General features: G+C 37.5%; 1 protein-coding gene across 15 annotated transcripts in view; it reads right to left on the bottom strand.

Moving 5' to 3' along the window:
- MYT1L (myelin transcription factor 1 like) overlaps window positions 1-18,378 on the bottom strand; it is a 294,939-nt gene that overhangs the window by 182,098 nt on the left and 94,463 nt on the right. For 8 of the 15 annotated variants that reach the window (XM_081856834.1, XM_081856824.1, XM_081856823.1 and 5 more), the window contains exons 1-3: window positions 13,104-13,124; window positions 11,650-11,753; window positions 10,207-10,256 (exon numbers count right to left, since the gene is read on the bottom strand). In XM_081856834.1, the coding sequence (XP_081712960.1) occupies window positions 10,207-10,209 (3 nt within the window). In that variant the 5' untranslated portion in view covers window positions 10,210-10,256; window positions 11,650-11,753; window positions 13,104-13,124. Of the gene's footprint in view, window positions 1-10,206; window positions 10,257-11,649; window positions 11,754-13,103; window positions 13,125-18,378 lie in introns of those variants that run through there. The other 7 variants (XM_081856826.1, XM_081856832.1, XM_081856831.1 and 4 more) reach the window with 3 other exon arrangements.

The following is an 18,378-nucleotide window of genomic DNA, read 5'->3' on the forward strand; positions in this document are numbered from 1 at the left end:
ATAAAGGTGTTGTTGTTGTTGTTGTTGTTGTTGTTGTTGTTGTTGTTTCTTCTTTCTGTATACATCTGGGCTGCCATATCGTGATCATGGAGCCAAAGACAGGGAGACCCATATATGTTGCTACTACTAGTAATTGCTTAAGCATGAGAAATGCATTCTGGGATATGACTAGTAGTTTCCCATAGGGCATAAAGACAGTTATATAAGAGGAAGGCTGAATGAGGGCAGCGGAGTAGAATAGGATACAGGTTTTCCCAAACACAAGCCAACTCGGTAGCAATACAGTGGACACTTTTTTTCCTAGACCCCTTACTTAAAACTATAACATGGAAAGCTCTCGGGCATCTCTCTCACTCTCGCACTTCTGTGTAGAAGCATTCTAATCCAAGAATGGCCATTTCTCTTATGGTACCCCAGTGTGTGCTATGATTGTACCCCAGTGTGTGCTATGATGGCAGAGACTTGGAGGAAACTTCCCTTGACTTCACGTTACCTACACAGTCTCTCTCAGGGCAAACTGTTATATGCCATACCTCTTCTTTAGGGCCAGACTCTGAAATATGCATGCAAACCAATGTTGTAATATCAATTAATATCCTAAACGATAAAAGATCTACAGACTTCATCTCTGGGAAATGCAAAAGGTATTTTGGTCTATTATTTTAGTATCTGATGAGCTGCAAAAGTACTAAGCTTTATTTCTTCAAAACCTTATAAACCAGATGCATGACGATTATGGACCCCAGTACATCTTTACAAAGGCATAAAACAGTTCATGGACTTCCTGAAATTAAGCGGCTTGCATATTTGCAGTGAAAAGTAAATACAATAATATATTTTGTGTATTTTCAAGTACTGCATAAAGAACCACAGCTGTTATTTAGTTAACAAAGGCTGGCCTGCCCTTCACAACACAGCAGTCAATGCCTGACTCCAGATCACACTGGGGAATCCTTCCTTCCTGATCAGACTAAAAAAGATTAATTGCCTTGAAAAAGTTTACATAAGTGCATGTAAATGAACAGAGGAAAGGCATGTGTTGCATGGTAAACATCTCCAGCAGGAGCACAACTGATTCAATCTCTGTGAGAAAAGGCAAAAACAAATTGGTTTTATTGTTGTTATTTAATTTCATTTTCTGCCGTTGCCATTTATTTGATATGTCAGTCACGTATGCACTGGGCAGGGCAGGGCAAACTCGAAAGCCTTCCAAGCTCACACTACCAACTGGAGGCAAAAAATCTATCAGCAGGCATTTTGGAAGCACACATACCACAAGGATGATCTTGTGCAGATTGTCAAGCATTCCCTGGCACTGATTAATGTGAAAATCAATGTGGGCTTTCCCACAGGAGTAAGGGAAGCAGGATAAGGCTCATCACTCTTAATCACGGTAAATGGCTTTCTAGATCGTGAGATAACATTTGGAAAGTTAGGCATTATTTTCTGGTCCTCTCTTGTTTTTCAGATGAGAATGAACAAATGAAATAAAAGGAAGATTCAATATAATACGGCACAGCAGAATTAATCCTATAACCAGACAAGTGGGGCTGGGGGCAAAGGGAACGAGTTCTGGTCTCCAGGTGAAGTCGTTCAGCTCATATAATGACTCTGCTGGATTAAACCCACTGCTTCAGAGGTGGCTTGCCTGTGGCCTTCCATATGTTGGACTACAAATCCCATCAGTCTGAACCAACATGCCCAATAGTCATGAACAACGGCAGCAACATCCAGTAGCATCTGGAGGGCCACAGGCTAGACACTCCTGGCTTATATAACACAGAAAGTTTGGAGATGTTATTTCCTTCCAAGAAAGGGAGGATGTGCCCCATAAAAGCGTAGAGACCCGCAAAGTGCTGCAGAGGATGGTACTGAAACACGTTCTCTGTAAGTTGATGCTTTAACATTATCTAAGGCTGCTTTGTATATAAATAAATGGATTCTCCACTTGGAAATACAATACAGAAAGCTATTTAGCTGTGGATTTGTCTGAAGTATAACTACAGGTTATGAATCATAATGCTGCATGAATCTACAGGAGGTACAGTATTGATGGGTATTTTGAATCCATCCTGTATTTTTCTCCCTCTGCGCAGAATTTTAATCATGCAGAAAAAGAGGACCAACCCTTTTAGGATGTTAAAGTCATAATGCTACTTGAGAATTTATATTCTAAGAAGCAAACACCTTACGTTCTTTCTGCCATCCTTCCTCCAGTGTCCTTTCCTTACTCTCCAGGAATAGGAAGAAACAGACCTGGGCTGGCAATATGAGAGCAACAGAGACTGTTATGTGGGTCATGCAATGAAGGAGGCAGTTCCTTGTTCCCTAAGACATGCAGCTGCCCAAAGGCGAAATTCTGACCTCAAATAGATCTAAATCTCACTGACAGCTCAAGGCAGAACCAGAGATTTGTTTCTCAGCTATGGCAACAATTTTAGCTTGATTTGTAACACGGAATTAGTTAATTTTATCAGCTGGCTTAGACCAGCCAAATTTCTTTCCAGAATTTCATTTAGGCTCACAACGCAGTTCATTAAATTAACAAGGGCACTGAAAAAAATCTACATGTGCTGAGAATAATATTGTAGAATAAAAACCCCATATATGTTCCAGTTTTATTTCAGTGAGCTTTTGGAGGTCACCATCTTTTAAAGTACTGCTGCTGCCTTTTCAGTTGAGATTGTCAAAAATAAACAATAGGTTTGTTAATGCAAGGAAAAGGATGAGCAAGATCCAGATCCACAGCCCCAAGAACCTGGCGAACTATTTTTTTGGCTGATTATTGCATTGGTTCTTAAAGAGAAAACATTTTCTAGGTTTGGGGTAATCCACACGGCTGTCTCATCATTTGGTTGGGCCTGATTATAACCTTTGGATTATCTTAATCTATTGGCCATGTAACCAGAGTGATCAAATGTGAGAGAGGAACAGGGCTCCTATATCTTAAATAATTCCAAATATGGGATTAGAGTAGGATCACCATATCATATCATGTATTGCCAAAAATGTTGTTTTTGTTTCAAACATTACAGATTGTGGATAAAACGGAGTGCTTCCGGAAGTGGCAGAAAGATATATCTAAATTTGTCTGGCAGGGCAAAAAGCCCAGAATTAAGTTTAAGATATTAACAGATGCGAAAGAAAGAGGGGGCTTTGCCCTGCCAGACTTAAAGTTGTACTATGAAGCCGCAGCTTTCTGCTGGCTAAAAGATTGGCTACTTCTCGAAGACACTGACGTACTGGACCTGGAAGGTTTTAACAATGCTTTTGGTTGGCATGCATACTTATGGTATGACAAAGTTAAGATCAATAAGGCCTTTAAGAACCATATTGTCAGGAAAGCAGTGTTTAATGTCTGGACAAAATATAAAGACTTATTGGAAAATAAAACTCCAAGGTGGCTTTCACCTCTGGAGGCTAAGGCCCGAAAAAGACCCAATATGGAGGCCAAATGGCCAAAATATTGGGAAATATTAGAAAAAGATGGAGACAATTGGAAATTGCAGAGTTTGGAGAAAATGAAGGATAAGGTGCGAGACTGGTTACATTATGCTCAGATTAAAGAAGTTTTTAAAAATGACAAAAAGTTAGGGTTCCAGGTGGAGAAATCGAAGTTAGAAACAGAATTGTTAGAACCAAAGACCAAGGTACTATCTAGAATGTATAACTTGCTGCTAAAATGGAATACACAAGACGAAATGGTTAAATCGGCTATGATAAAATGGGCACAGGACATTGGGCATAACATTATGTTTGAGGACTGGGAAAGGTTGTGGACCACTGGGCTGAACTTCACCGCATGTAATGTTCTGAAGGAAAATGTAATGAAAATGATATATAGATGGTACATGACCCCAGTTAAACTTGCCAAAATATACCATTCGTCTGATAATAAATGTTGGAAATGCAGAGAAAATGAAGGAACATTCTTTCACCTCTGGTGGACATGCCCTAAGGTGAAGGCTTTCTGGGAAATGATATATAACGAGCTGAAAAAGGTATTTAAGTATACCTTCACAAAGAAACCAGAGGCCTTCCTTCTGGGTATTGTCGGCCAGAAGGTGTTAAAGAAGGATCGAACATTTTTTATGTATGCAACAACGGCAGCAAGGATTCTCATCGCAAAAAACTGGAAAACTCAAGATTTACCCACACTGGAAGAGTGGCAGATGCAGCTGATGGACTATATGCAACTGGCCGAGATGACCGGCAGAATCCGTGATCTGGGAGAAGAGAAGATGGAGGAAGACTGGGAGAAATTCAAGATGTATCTACAAAAACATTGTAATTTGGTTGAATGTTAAGAAGGATGCTAGATTATAAAAAACTGGCCACCACTAAACTAGATTTAAATTTGATGATAAGTGAGACTAAAGAAAATATAAAATTTTTTGGAAGAAGTGCTAGATTATATTTGAATGAATGGACATGAGATTGTAAACAAGTTGATAATTTGTTTGGAAAAAAATTTTTAACGATGTAAATGGGAGCGGGAGACGTGAGGGAGTCCAAAGAAGTGATGAAATTGTTGTAATAGAAGTAAGATTGTTTATTATGTGTGCATTTTTATTTAAAAACCTTAATAAATATTTATTAAAAAAAAAAAAAAAGGATCACCATATCATTTCACAACAATGGAGAGGGCAGAAAATCTTCAGCGGCAGAAAGTTGGTATTTCAGCTGTTTCAAAGGAGCAGAATCTCTGTGGTGTGCCACATTACAAGGAAATTTTCATAAATCCTGTGGAAATATGTAAGTTGCAGAATCATACACATAACTCAGAAGAAAGAACAGGACACACACCCATTTTTTCTGTCTTAGAATATTTCACAGTACTAGCTAGGGAGATACAGCAACTACTTATATTCTCCTGCATATGGCTATTTCACTTCCAAAGAACAAAATAGAAACAGTGGCTGAGAAAGCATATGAGAAGCAATAATTCCCTCTAACACACACTTAATAAAGCTAAGAAGTGTTATTTTGCCTGCTGAGAAGTGTTTTAATTAATGTCTACTGTGCAAATTGCCAACCGTATGAGCAGCAACAGCTTCCTTTAAAATATATATATATCCTTGGAATTGTATACTTCCCTCAAAACACACAGATTTACATCTATGGCTTTCTGTGCAGCAAGGACATTCCATAGCCATCAAGAGAGAAGAGTTAATTTGATTTTATAACCTACAAGATTTTAAAAATGATTTAAGGATCATGTTTGCTGGTGGGCTAAAAGCTATGTCTTTCTGAAAGCACTGGAAACATTTCCTTCTTCTAATTCCTATTGGTGTGTTGTCTGACCCTGCCCTGATAGAACATAACTGCTCTCTTTAGCCCGCTGACATCAGCAGAGTCTGTGTGATCAATCACAGCTGACGGTCTCATGAGATTGAAACAGCCAGAGTAGCTAAGGGTGCTGAGATGTTGTCTGTGAGCAATAATTTTGAAGAGCCTGGTGCCTCATTTCTGAAACCACAATATACCATGAGGAAAGAGAGTGTAGGGTCTCTTTCCCTGCTGTAGTGCTGATTTATATAATACTGTATTTCCTTTTCAGGAAACCTGCATTTAGTTTTCTATACACGATGTACGTAAGGTGTATACTTCCAAAGATTACATTGAGGGGGGAAATCAGGAAAAAGGAAGGAAGGAAGGAAGGAAGGAAGGAAGGAAGGAAGGAAAGAAAGAAGATTAACAACAAGAAAGAGCAGGAGAGTCTGAGAGGAGTAGTGGGAGAAAGGTGAAGGAATAATTCAATGACAGAAATACAGAAATATATTAATACTACTAACATTTTTTTTTAAAAAAATCCTACTTTAAAAAATAGTGTATATGGTCAGTGACTAATATAAACCTGCCATCTTTGTGGTACGTCCGCAGCCACCTTTATATGTATACCTGGAGTACTGTGTCAAGTTCTGGGTACCACAATTTTATAAGGATATTGACAAGCTGGAATGTGTGCAGAAGAGGGAAACAAAGATGATCAAAGGTCTGGAAACCAAGCCTTATGAGGAATGGTCGAAGGAGCTGAGTATTTTTAGGCTGGAAAAGAGGAGGCTGAGAGGAGATATGACAGCCATTTTCAAATATCTTTTCAGTTTTATCTTTTTATACTTGTATAATATATTGTTGTAACATGGCATAGGACCTTAAGATTAAGCATGAATAAGAAATCTTATAAATAAATATAAATAACGAATACATTTTCTGCTACTTATTTATTTTTCATTTTATTTCTAAAAAAATTTATATACCACTATTCATAAAAACTATCAGTTTATAATAGTTATACATCTCTGTAATCGAGCTGGGATATAACCTACACCTAAGTTGTCCAGGGCTTTACAAATCAACACAAGGACCTTGGCTTGGTAACAGCTGGGCAGCCAGTCCATATGTTGTGACAATGATGTCAGCATGCTGTTGGCCAGGGGCCCCCAAGCTTCAAGACCACCTTTCTATCTCCATGTGCCTAAGCTTAGAGCATCATGATAACGATATGGAACTGTTAGTATAAATTTTTTCCTTCAGAGTACCTAAGAGTTCTCATATAAGACCTTCCCTCTTGAAGGACAGATTTAATCTCAGATACAGCTCACCATGAATGTCTTCAATTGCTCTTGCAAGCTGTAACAGTAGAATGGGTGCACTTATATCATAGTCTCAGCAGTTATTAAGAAAGGAGCTCAACTTATACCAGAACTTCCACTGAAAGAATAAGCCATCAGAACTTTTTTTTCCAAAAACACACACACACCAAAAAAACACACAAGAAAAATCACTACCAACATAAGCTTGATAATCAGGAGCCAATGATTAACTCAAGTAAGCCAATAATAACAATAATAATAATAATAATAATAATAATAATAATAATACATTATTCATATGACGCCCATCTGACTGGGTTGTCTCAGCCACTCTGAGCAGCTTCCAATAAATTATAAAACCATAGTAATACATCAAATATTAAAAACTTCCCTATACAGAGCTGCCTTCAGATGTCTTCTAAAAGTCAGATAGTTGTTTATTTTGTTGACATCTGACATGAGGACTTTCCACAGGGTCAGCACGACTACCAAGAAGGCCCTCTGCCTGATACCCTGTAGCCTCATTCTTGCAATGACGGAACCACCAAAAGGCATTAACCAACTTCACAACATTCATAATATTTGCCTTAATGTACAAGTCAAGAAACTGAGTAAGCAAAGCTACATACTGGATAGAATGGTAGGCTGTGACAGATCTGGTGCTATTTAATATATTTGAATCAGTCAGTAGCAATTAAGACTGTCTATACAGTATATGTTTTCAGAATAAGAGCTTATTCTGTATATTATATGCACAAAGAAATTCAGTGTCACAGCAATAAAATATCTACTATTAAGAGGTAACAGGGGCAACTAATAGCCTTGGAAGACTATTTCCTGAAGAAATTCAGTTTGTCGTGTCCTACAAAGGAGTCATGGAGAGAATGAAGCAGAAGCTCCAGTTCTGTAGGATGCAAACTTGGACCATTCTGAGAGCAAGTCATATAAATATTTCAGCAGTGACTCATCTGAGCCAGAGGCATCCTCTTATGAGTCATCTAGTCTGTCCCTTGGAGTCACTGCAAAACTGATGTCTAAGCCCATGATTTGCTAGGTTTGTAAATAGACCGTATATCCCATGGGGCCACCTGACCTCTCAAACATTTTTTGTTCATACGTACATCCCTTCTTGTTGAAATACATCATGTGAAAGCCAGATATATAGTCTTTAGATTCAAACAACAAGGTCCAAAAACAGATATCAGGAATTGTTCCTCTCTAGCAGCTTGTTAAGAAGCACTGCTGTAGGCATGAATTTCCTTCCTTAACTTTGCCATTATATGTTCAAGTGTGCAGCAATCATGATACTGTGTGACGGAAGGGCTTTAGTATATTTCAGATAGATATACACTTCTAAGATTAATTGGAAATGAGACCCCTCTACAGAATGTCTAACTAGCACAAATGCTCAGCATTATAACAGTACTGGAATGACCACATGCATATTCAGTCCTTCAAATCTTCAGAACAGTCTTCACTATTCTGGTGCCTTCCAGATATTTTGGACTACAGTTCCTATCAGTCCCACTCAGCACATGCTGACTGGTACTGACAGATCCTCTGGCCTAGACTGATGGGAGTTGAAGTCCAAAACATCTAGGCACCTGGTTGGTGTAGGCTGAAGAAGACACACCTGATGGGATTTGAATCATTATGACATGGAAAATAAAAGAGTTTTAACAACGTTGATTGAAACATGCATCCATTGGGATGCACATCCATGGTGACACCTGCTTTCTATTGGGAGTAAACCTATGAAGTTTTGCACTACATTTGGCCTTCTATGAATATTCTATCAAACTCACAGATAAAAAAAAAAAATTGTGTATTTTAGTTGAGTATATTTATATTTTTTTCGTCATTGGTTTTATACCCATTAACTGTTTAGAAAGCACCTTGGCAATTAAGTGGCTAATAATAATAATAATAGTCAACACATGCCTTTAAATTGCTGATGCAACCCTATAAAGCTCCCCTCCTCCTGGCCACACAGCTGAGTCAACTCTTTCACCCTAGTTCCCACCTTCCAGGCTCCAGAATGCATAAGATTGGGACTGGAGGCACTGGAATGAGTTTTTGATGAACCATAAGTGGCACGTCCACTTTTCCATAATCCTTTATTCCATTAATGGTCTACATTAGTCCATGGTTTAAATTATCCTCTTGACCCACTTTGCAGCCAAAGATAACCAGGATAAACTGAGTTTAAAACCAATTACTTCTTTCAATCAAATACTTGCCACCTACAATATATAACTGGTTTCATAGTTGTAAAAAGGTTACTTCATTGCAATGCACTATCTTCCTCTCTAAATAGTGAGTAGAAATATTCACTAACACTGCAACCCACAGCAACACAAACCATACTCCATTGTGCACAAGCAAAAATTCAGACACCCAAGAGCTATTATTGGAAGTCTTCATTTCCAGTAAGAGAAGGTACAAATGAACAGCAACACAAAAGTTTTGCACTTAGAACAGAATGAAGAAGAAAGAAAAGAAGTGAGTCAAGAATATTGGTCTATACAGTTTAAATTCAACTGAAAGAATTTACTTCCAAGCAAGTGAGCTAAGAATCAGGGTGATAAGTGGATAGATGGAAATCTTTTTACATTACTGGATTCATTTTTCCAATATTATGTTTACCAATGTTTGTTTTTCTCTTTGGGGCAAGGGTTCATTTTAGAACAATATACAACAGCTAAACTCAGGTATGTTTAGCTACTCTTAAAAATGGAAAATGTTGTTTGGAAAACATTATAAAGTAGAGCTAGTATTTCAGAATTAACACAAATGCTTATCTGTATTGAAAGGCTTGAAAGTATTTTGACAAACATTCTGAAAAATTATTGAGATTGTAAACAAATTCTGATTTGGTCAACTCATTCTACTTATTTTTATTTTCTGGGAGATTTAAAGTACTAAATCGTGGGAAATAAATTAAAAAAGAATTTCCCAAAGAAAGCTTCTTATTTTTTTAATAATCCACCACACACAAGTACAAACACTAAGAGCTGCCTCTGTTGGTCAAAATATAGCTTTTCATTTCCATCCATGTTTATGTCATATTCTAACTGGAGCAGCAAGAGTTCTCAACAGATTCATTATTTGTTGGTAGAATATAAAAAGAACCCTATAACTCTCAGTTAGTTCGCCACTGCAGAGCAATGTCATTAAAAAAGCAAAAAAAAAACAACCCCCAAAAAATGACCTAAGACCACATATACCAATGAAAGATTACAGAACCTGAATAGTTTCTAAAGGAACAGTGGGTGATATTAGTTACCTTTGGTATACAAAACTAAGAATTCCAAGCTGTCATAGGAGCTTTCATATACACCAAGTTCCACGACCCACGCAAACATAGCAAGCTCTAAATGCATAGCAAAGTCTGTAGGGGGCTTTGTTGGATTCAGGCAAATTCTGAATCCTGAGCTGAAGCAGGATGCTATGGCGGGACCTGGGGCTTTTCAGAGGCAAAGTGGGACCCGTACAAAGCAGCACAAGTGAAAGGAGGCCCCTCTGAAGCAATTAAGTGCTCCAGATGTTTAAAAGACACTGAAGACAAGTATCTACTAGAAGGAAAATAGTAAAGGCCTCTTGAGCTTACCATGTATGAAATGAAGAAGCTTGGACCAGTGTTGAGAATTCTCTGAAGCACTGAATTGGGGTCCAAACCAAATGTTATGGTCAGTGCACATAAGTAAAGATACATATCAAAAGATCCATGTATTTGAGTGGGCAGTCCATCTGCGCACAACTATCTGCATCACAATGTATATGGGATCCAGTGGTGGGGGTGAGAATTAGGTTAAGCTCAGGTAGTACTTAGATTCTGTTTATTTTAATGATATTATTATTATTATTATTATTATTATTATTATTATTATTATTAAAAACAGCATCTTTTCTGGATTGCATTTCAGATGTGAAACTGCATTGATTAAAAACAGAAGGAATAGAAATGTCATTCTATTTGCTTTTAAAAAATTGCTCTCAAGTCTTTTTGATTTAAAACACTTGCATTTTCTTTGTAGGTGCCACATCCTCTTATTAATACGTACAAGGATAGATGGAATAATTAAGATGCATGTGTTTAATTAAGATGCTTAATTAATAATTAAAAAATCCAACTGGTGCATGTGTGCTTATGGAGGGGCTTTTGATCTAGGCATCTCTTATTGGAGCCTGCCATGCTACCTTCCACCCTGTTCTGTAGGGTCCTGTAACTCCATGAAGCTTGATTTCCAGCAGTGAAACTATTTCCCTGGGTCAAAATCCAAGTTTATAGTTTATAGTCTATTACACAATATCTATTTGCTGTCCCAAAATGTAACATTCTGTGGATGGTTTGCAATAAACAAATATAAAGATACAAAAGAAAACTATACAACCAAAATCAATATGAATACAATGAGGGTGAGAAAACTCCTCACAAGTCCAAAGATGTAAAAACTGAGTGGGGCAGACTACATGAGTTATTTTTTAAAAGCCTGGGGAGCACCCTGGAAAAATATAAATATGCACCATAAACACAAGCTTCCAAGTTCATTTGTGTGCTATCTTCACACATTTCTATATTTAGGTTGTTGAGTGATTTGTTCTCCTGACACCTCATGAAAATTGCAGATCTGTCTATAGCCTGAGATTTCCCTTAAAGAGGAGGTAATACAAAATTTCACTACTGCTGAGTATATAGAGAAAGACAGCCGGGTTTATTTCCACAGTGATTTTCTTCTGCTGCTATTACTCACATTTTGAAATAAATCTCTAAATCTGAATATATGTTTGGATGATTAGATCATAGGCAAATGCCATTTTGTATCTAGGTAATGCTGAGAACAATAAATGTATTCTCTAATTTAGTAGCGCATGGATTTTTTATAGCATGAATTGCCATTTTAAAAGCACATGCAACACAATGCAACTTAACTGTGTCTTAGAAGTTGCCAAACACCAAACAGATAATATAATGTGGTTGGGAAAAGCAAGCATGGAAAAGGCACATCAGGAAATGGTCCAACGATCTCAATAATATATGGGTTAATTGTACCTGAAATCGTTTAGCAGGATAATTGTTCTTTGGTCCAGACTCTGTTCTCCAAGTCTACCAAATCCACTGGGTTGGATTCACCAATTTTCCTTCAAATTCATTTTCTAAAAGATAAAATAAATTAAAATAAATTCCTCTGTAACAGAATAAAAAAACAACAAAGAAAAGTTATTTTGTCATAAATTAGTATGCAACCAGACAGATTGGGCCGGATCCAAAGAACCACAAGTGTTTTGGAAATAGCTGCTATCACTCATAAATGCTTCTACTAGTAAGAGAATTCATGCCCAACTATAGCAGGTAGCCTCTACTGAAGTGCTCAAGCTGTGTCTTCTGCAAGCTGAAGAACACCTTTGGATTTCTTTACTTGTGCTATGCCCTAACATGTAGTCAAAAACAGTCCTCCATGAACAGACCTCAATACCTTCTTATTTTATCCTTAGAAAAGCCACATTTATAGATGAAGTGTCTGCAAACAACGTACTGGGATAGATTTATATATCTGTTCCATTATTCAAGCTCTCCCCAGCACTTTAGTCTGAATAGGCTGATGTTCTGGCACCACAGTCCTGTTGATTTCAATAAAACTTTCTGCCAAGTAGGTATATACGTTGGATGACAAGCTAAGGCTATTTTTCTGCCTTTCTACAAGAGAGTCACCTATAGCAAATATAAACTTAAAATCTTGAACTCAAAAATTATGATGCAACTGATGTTCACTGTCACAATTTTATGTTCACACTGGAGGGAAATTTGGAAGAGAAATGAAGATGCTGTCCCACCATGAACATCAGCAGGTTTCAGTGAGCAACATATGCCTGACATGCCTTCCTCAGAAAACCTTGTCAATGTCAGGTCAGGGGAGTTGTGTGGAATGTAGGCCAAGTTAAAAAGAAACTTAAACTTTCAAGATTACCCTTTTGGATTTACAAAGAGAGGCAGCTGCAAGTAGCATCACAGTACAGAAATGATGAATTCCACCTTTTAGATGAAGATAAAAGCTTTTTGCTGAACCCTATAGCACTTTTTCTGCATGCAGGAAAACACACGTCTTTGCCGGGACGATACTTCCACAACCTCAGATGCGTATATTTAAGAGATTTTGGAGGCTCTGGCAGATCTGGAAGGCTCATGTGAACAAAAAAGATTTCATGAGCTGGAATTATCTGTGGTAACTGAGCTGTACAGATTTGCGTAGTTTCAAGTCTCTCTTCATATGCATTTGTCTTGTACAAATAAGTCTGGCTTTATTGCACACATACATGTATATCTTTACTCCTTTTTCAGCACCAGCCAAAGACCCTTTCTTATTTTCCAACTATTAAATATTTTAGTACTTTCTGGAAAGGTTGTATGGGTGTTATTATTTTGCTCCAGGTTTTATTCATTTTTGAATTTTATTTTCTCACTTTCTTATGTTTCTATAATGTATGCATGTTTTCTTTTTCACTTACCAGATGAACTAGACAACTTTTGCTCTTGGGTGGTATATAACTGGGAAGGGCAGGGGATACATATGAATTAAAATACTGAAATACAATAACAGAAAGGTTCATCAGATGTTCTCACTGTTATTATCTATTATTAATTTGGCTTGCTTCATGCATGCGCTAAGCATAGGTTGAAGAATCCTGATCCTAGTTAGGATCTTACCTCCAAAATATGTGGAATCATGCTCTCTCTCTCTCTCTCTCTCTCTCTCACACACACACACAGAGAGAGATATACTGTTGTGAGAATGTCTCTTACAGCAATATGCACCTATGTTCAGCTCTGTACATAAATGATGTGCATTTTATAACAGCATTTTTCATACTTATTAGTAGCTTGTTCAATTCTAGGAGTAACGAAGGGCCTCATTTGGCCCCAATAACAGCAGTCTAATCTTCATACTTCCAGGGAAACCATCTTGGTCCACCTTAACATGGAACCTTTGTAAGATGCAAGATTATTGTGGATAGTAAAAAGGCCAGACTCCCTTCACTACAGAATCACCCTCCATATTTTCCTGTAGTTGCCCCTTCCAGGGGAAGGGGAGCGAAGTGTCTTTCAGGTAAGCTTTCCATCCATTCCTAAGCTTCTTTACCAAGGATTCCCCTGCAAACTTCTGCTCAATGTAAAATGTACTTTTTAGATAGGTATGATATAAAATTTGATGCTATTACACTGGGATTGGGATTAATGACTACAATATTAACTTTGTTTTCTTTTTTTCTAAAGGCAGGTCATAATGAAATTCTGCTGAAGATTTCAGAGCACGCAGTAGCATTAACAATCCCAGGCACCTGTGAAAAGGGCTTGGGAAACCTGGAACAGGTGATCCTTTAAAGGTTTTGTTTCTAGTGTACAGCTCTGAATTCAAAGATACTAATTAAAACATGGTATATGACACCAATAAGAGAAGACGTGTTAATGCGGCTGCAGTGGAAAATGAAGGGACCCTTAGGGGTTCACCAGGTTGTTTATGATTAGCTAATTCAGCATCACCATAAATCTTCTAAAAGAAACTATACTAGACTTCTTATATATTACCTCTCACATCTAAGAGTGTATGAATTGGGACTGAAGATGAAAACAGTTTCACTGTTCAACAGCTTGCATTTAAGGTTATCATAAGACTATAAAAATACTAAGCATATAAGAATACAGTAACAAGTATGATTTAACAGATTTCTAAGGCGGTTATATAAACAGACATGAGCACGTATGTACAAACTTCGTCTTCATAAATTCAAAGACGCTATTGGAACGTTTGGTGGCAAAATTGTTCTTTAAGTTTTTGCCTCATCTACACAATCTGTGGTTCACATGGAAGAGTCTTTTCGGTTGCAATAATGGAACTAAACCACTTGCAATCTGCCAAAACTTCAGTTTTCACTTTGCATTTGTATAAATTGCAAAGGAGGTATGTTTCGTGAAAGCAAATCAGCAGAATGAAATAGGTTATAGATTTTCAGTCTACAGGATTAATAATGAACCTTATTAATTGTTGCATATTAGTTTAACAGCAACCAGATTTACCACATCTCAGGAGCTTTTCAGCAAATGCTGACCCTTTAATTTCCGCCAGCAAAACTCTCCCTGACTTCAGTTATGCCAAAACTGGTTCAATATTGGTGCTTTTGATCGGCATGCTGAAAACAAGGGTGTTTCACACAACTTCAATTATAAATTTATGAAGCTATATGTGTGCCACAGTAAATATGCTACAGAAACTCTGTGAAACTGTTTGGATGCCCTTCATTTCTGTAAACTTGTTTACACAATAAATGCATGTTTATCATGGAAAAACTTCTGATTAAGCGTTAAGTTTACACTGTGAATTAATTTCCTTTACTGTGGTTCCTCTGCTTCAGCACCAAGGCTAGCGACTGTAACCATAGCAGTGGAAGGCAACCCCCCTATGACATGCATTATTCATCACCACTGACAACTTGAGCAGAAAGCAGACAACTCAACTTTGACTTCTGCAGCAAAATTTAACATATGACTTTTCTCTCAGTTGCTCCCGCTCAAGCATAAACATGTACAGTGTGTTTTCAGAACACCTCCTCCCTTTAAATTAGGACAAAATATTTGACTAGTTCTGCAGCAGAAAAGTTTCTGATCAGAATAGGGCCACAGATTCAAGAAGCTGGAATGTAGTTACAAATGAAACACATTATCCTTATTTTAAGATTGCGGGGTGGGGGGGGGAGCTGTTATTGTGGTTAACCAAACTTTAACCTAATTCGGTCTTTATAAAATAAATCGGAATTGTATACAATTTCATTTTTGTTTGTTGCTGCTCTTTTGTTTTGTTTTGTTTTCTACATGGGTACTATTTCCTTCTTTTTGTGTCTTCTCATACTCTGTGCACTTGTAATTATGTACTTTTTATTTTTCAATAAAGAATCTAAAATAAAATAAAATCCTTCATTTTATTCCTTGATTTTCATATTGAGGGAACTATTGTAAATGCCTAACAGATCTCCAGGGAACTAAGAATGTGCCATCCATCTGGATATGAAACTACTGTTAATATAGGTTCTCACAAAACTAAGGCATTGGTGGTGTTTAGCTGATATGTACACCTACCAATGTATTTTCCAAAAGACCAATGTATTTGTCCCAAAAGTCTGAATGAAATTGCGTGTGAGGATAAAGAACTTAATCGATTTCTCAAAAAGGTCAAAGTGGGATACAAAATATAAAATAAATTTCAGGATCAAGAGTGAAGGGCAGCAGTCAATTGGCTGAAGTGAACTATTACGACAGCCCATTCCTTTCTTCTTTGAAAGTTCAAAAACAATAGTCATAACTTGGAAGCCGAACACCTTGACCCAAACAAATTGGCTCCCAAATGATCAAAACCTGAGTGTGTTCCAGTTTCCGAATGGTTTTTGGAAGCCAAACATCCGGCGTGGCCTCCAGTGGATGCAGGATGCTCCTGCAGCCAATCGGAAGCTGCACTTTGATTTTTGAACAGTTCCGGGAGTCAAACAGACTCCAGGAACGCTTTCTGTTTGAAAACCAAGGTACCACTGTATTAGAATTGGCTCTTCCTTCTCTCAAAGGACAAAGAAAGGAATGCTAAATATCATGCTTTTCATCCCGCCTATCCTGTGCTTTTTTTCAGGATGAGTTCATGAATGAATTCATGGAATATCCAGGGAGGCTCACTGAGTACAAACCTTGCCATTGTTCTGGCACCAGGCAAATCTGTTTCTGTTTTCCCAGGCATCTGGGCAGCACCATTTATATGACTGTGCTGTTAAATTTGTTTTTAATATGCAGTTTTATTACTGTATTTTCAACTTTGTTGTAAAAGGCTTCAGGAGCCTTTTAGTAAGAAATGATATATAAACCTAACCTAGTCCAGCCTAACCATATACACACCATTTAAGTAATTTTTTCCTTTAAATGTTTCGTTGTGTCTATTAGGAAGTGTTTTCAAAGGAAAAAGAGGATGCTTCTGAATGCCTGTTGCTGGGAAGTGAGTAAACTGCTGTTGCTTACATTGGCTTTTCAAAGGCATCTTTCTGGTCTGTCACTGTGAGAACAAGATGCTGGACACAATGGTCTCTTGGTCTGATCCAGCAGAGCTTTTCTTATGTCCCTAAGCTGCACAGTGTTTGAATCTTCAAACACATCTGCTATGAAATGGCTCTATTAAGTTTCCTTGCTCCTGGATAAAGTTAGAAAACAGTTTAAAACTGGTAGAAAGTTTCTGTAGTACTGTTACCTTTTCCAGCATCTAGTTCTGTAGGCCTCTTGGTCTGATGATTATGTAGCAATAAGATATGTTTGTTTAAAAAAAACACCTTGTATTGGCAGTTCCTGTTTTGACTTCTGTCACCCGGTTATTTCCCATAAAACAGTGGGGAGGGGATTCTCCTAATGTGCAATCTTATACATGTCTAATCAACGAGGCTTACTCCCAGTTATATGGGTACAGAATTGCAAACTTGATGTTAATAAAGGTCATGTGTTTCTCCTGAAGGGAAAGAAATGTCAAATGCATGAGAATTTCAAGTGAGGTATTCATGTCACTTAGTACATTGATTACATGTATACCTAACATCTCTCTCTTTAAACATGTCGTTCATATTCAATGGTCATTTGGGATTGTTTTTTATAGTTTTTTTTCACTTGCAGGCTGACTTAATTATTATTGTGATGAAATGTGCTACCGTTTCCAACATACAGATTAAAGAACCAATGTATATTTTATACTTCCGTTCACATAAGATTTGCATTTGTGAGCAAAAATTTAGTATGACACTTTATATATGTGCAATTAACTGATGGTAAATCACTGTCTGCTCTGCTAGCTCTGATGTTTGAGCTAGCTGATTGCTCTGCCAGCACAAAAACCAACCACACAACAAATATTGTCATAGTTCAAACCAAAAGTAATTTCAGGTTCGTGTTCTCTCTCTCTCTCTCTCTCTCTCTCTCTCTCTCTCTCTCTCTCTCTCTCTCTCCCCCTCCAGGGGCACAAAATTAATTTATCAAATTTCACTGCTATAGAAAACCATAACAATACTTTCAGGTTGCTTTTCAATCTGCTTTGCCAGAACCATCCTGGCTGATCTCTGTGTGACTGGGGAAACACTGTTGGGATGAGGATCTGTAATCCTTTACTCCCAGCAGAGTCAAGCTCCCTTAACAGTTCCCCAATAACTCTTCCTGTCATTATAACTAAAGAGTGAAGAGGTCACTTCCAGGGCTTTTATTTTTCAGACAGAACTCATGGGAACTCAGTTCCAGCACCTCTCAGGTGGGCACCATTGCCATTATAAGAGAACAAGGGAGAGTGAGTTCCAGCACCTCTTTTTCTATAAAACTAGCACTGGTTACTTCTAGGAGGCCACATGAAAATGACTTTCATGAGCTTGATGTAGTATCTTTCAAACCTGAAGGGGCATGCTTCAACTCTGCTGTACATTTCAGTTGCCATACATGTTGAGTTCCAGTTGTAACTATAAATAAATCTATTTTTGCAGTTAATCTACATCTCAATTTATGTAAAAGGCAACATCAATAAGCCATAGAGGAGGGATTCTGTAACGAGAAGAATTAAAGGCAAAAAAAAAAAGGAATACTCAGCGTTGATTGTTTTTTTAAAAAATGTATAGCTCGTATACATTTTATGCTTCAACCACTATGGGATTCCCTGACAGGATTACATTACTCTTTTCCTTTAAAGTTATGAGAACCCAGCTATAAAAAAGGTGCAACCACACT

This window comes from Podarcis erhardii, assembly GCF_964252035.2.
Source record: "Podarcis erhardii genome assembly, chromosome: 3".
Lineage (NCBI taxonomy): Eukaryota > Metazoa > Chordata > Lepidosauria > Squamata > Lacertidae > Podarcis > Podarcis erhardii.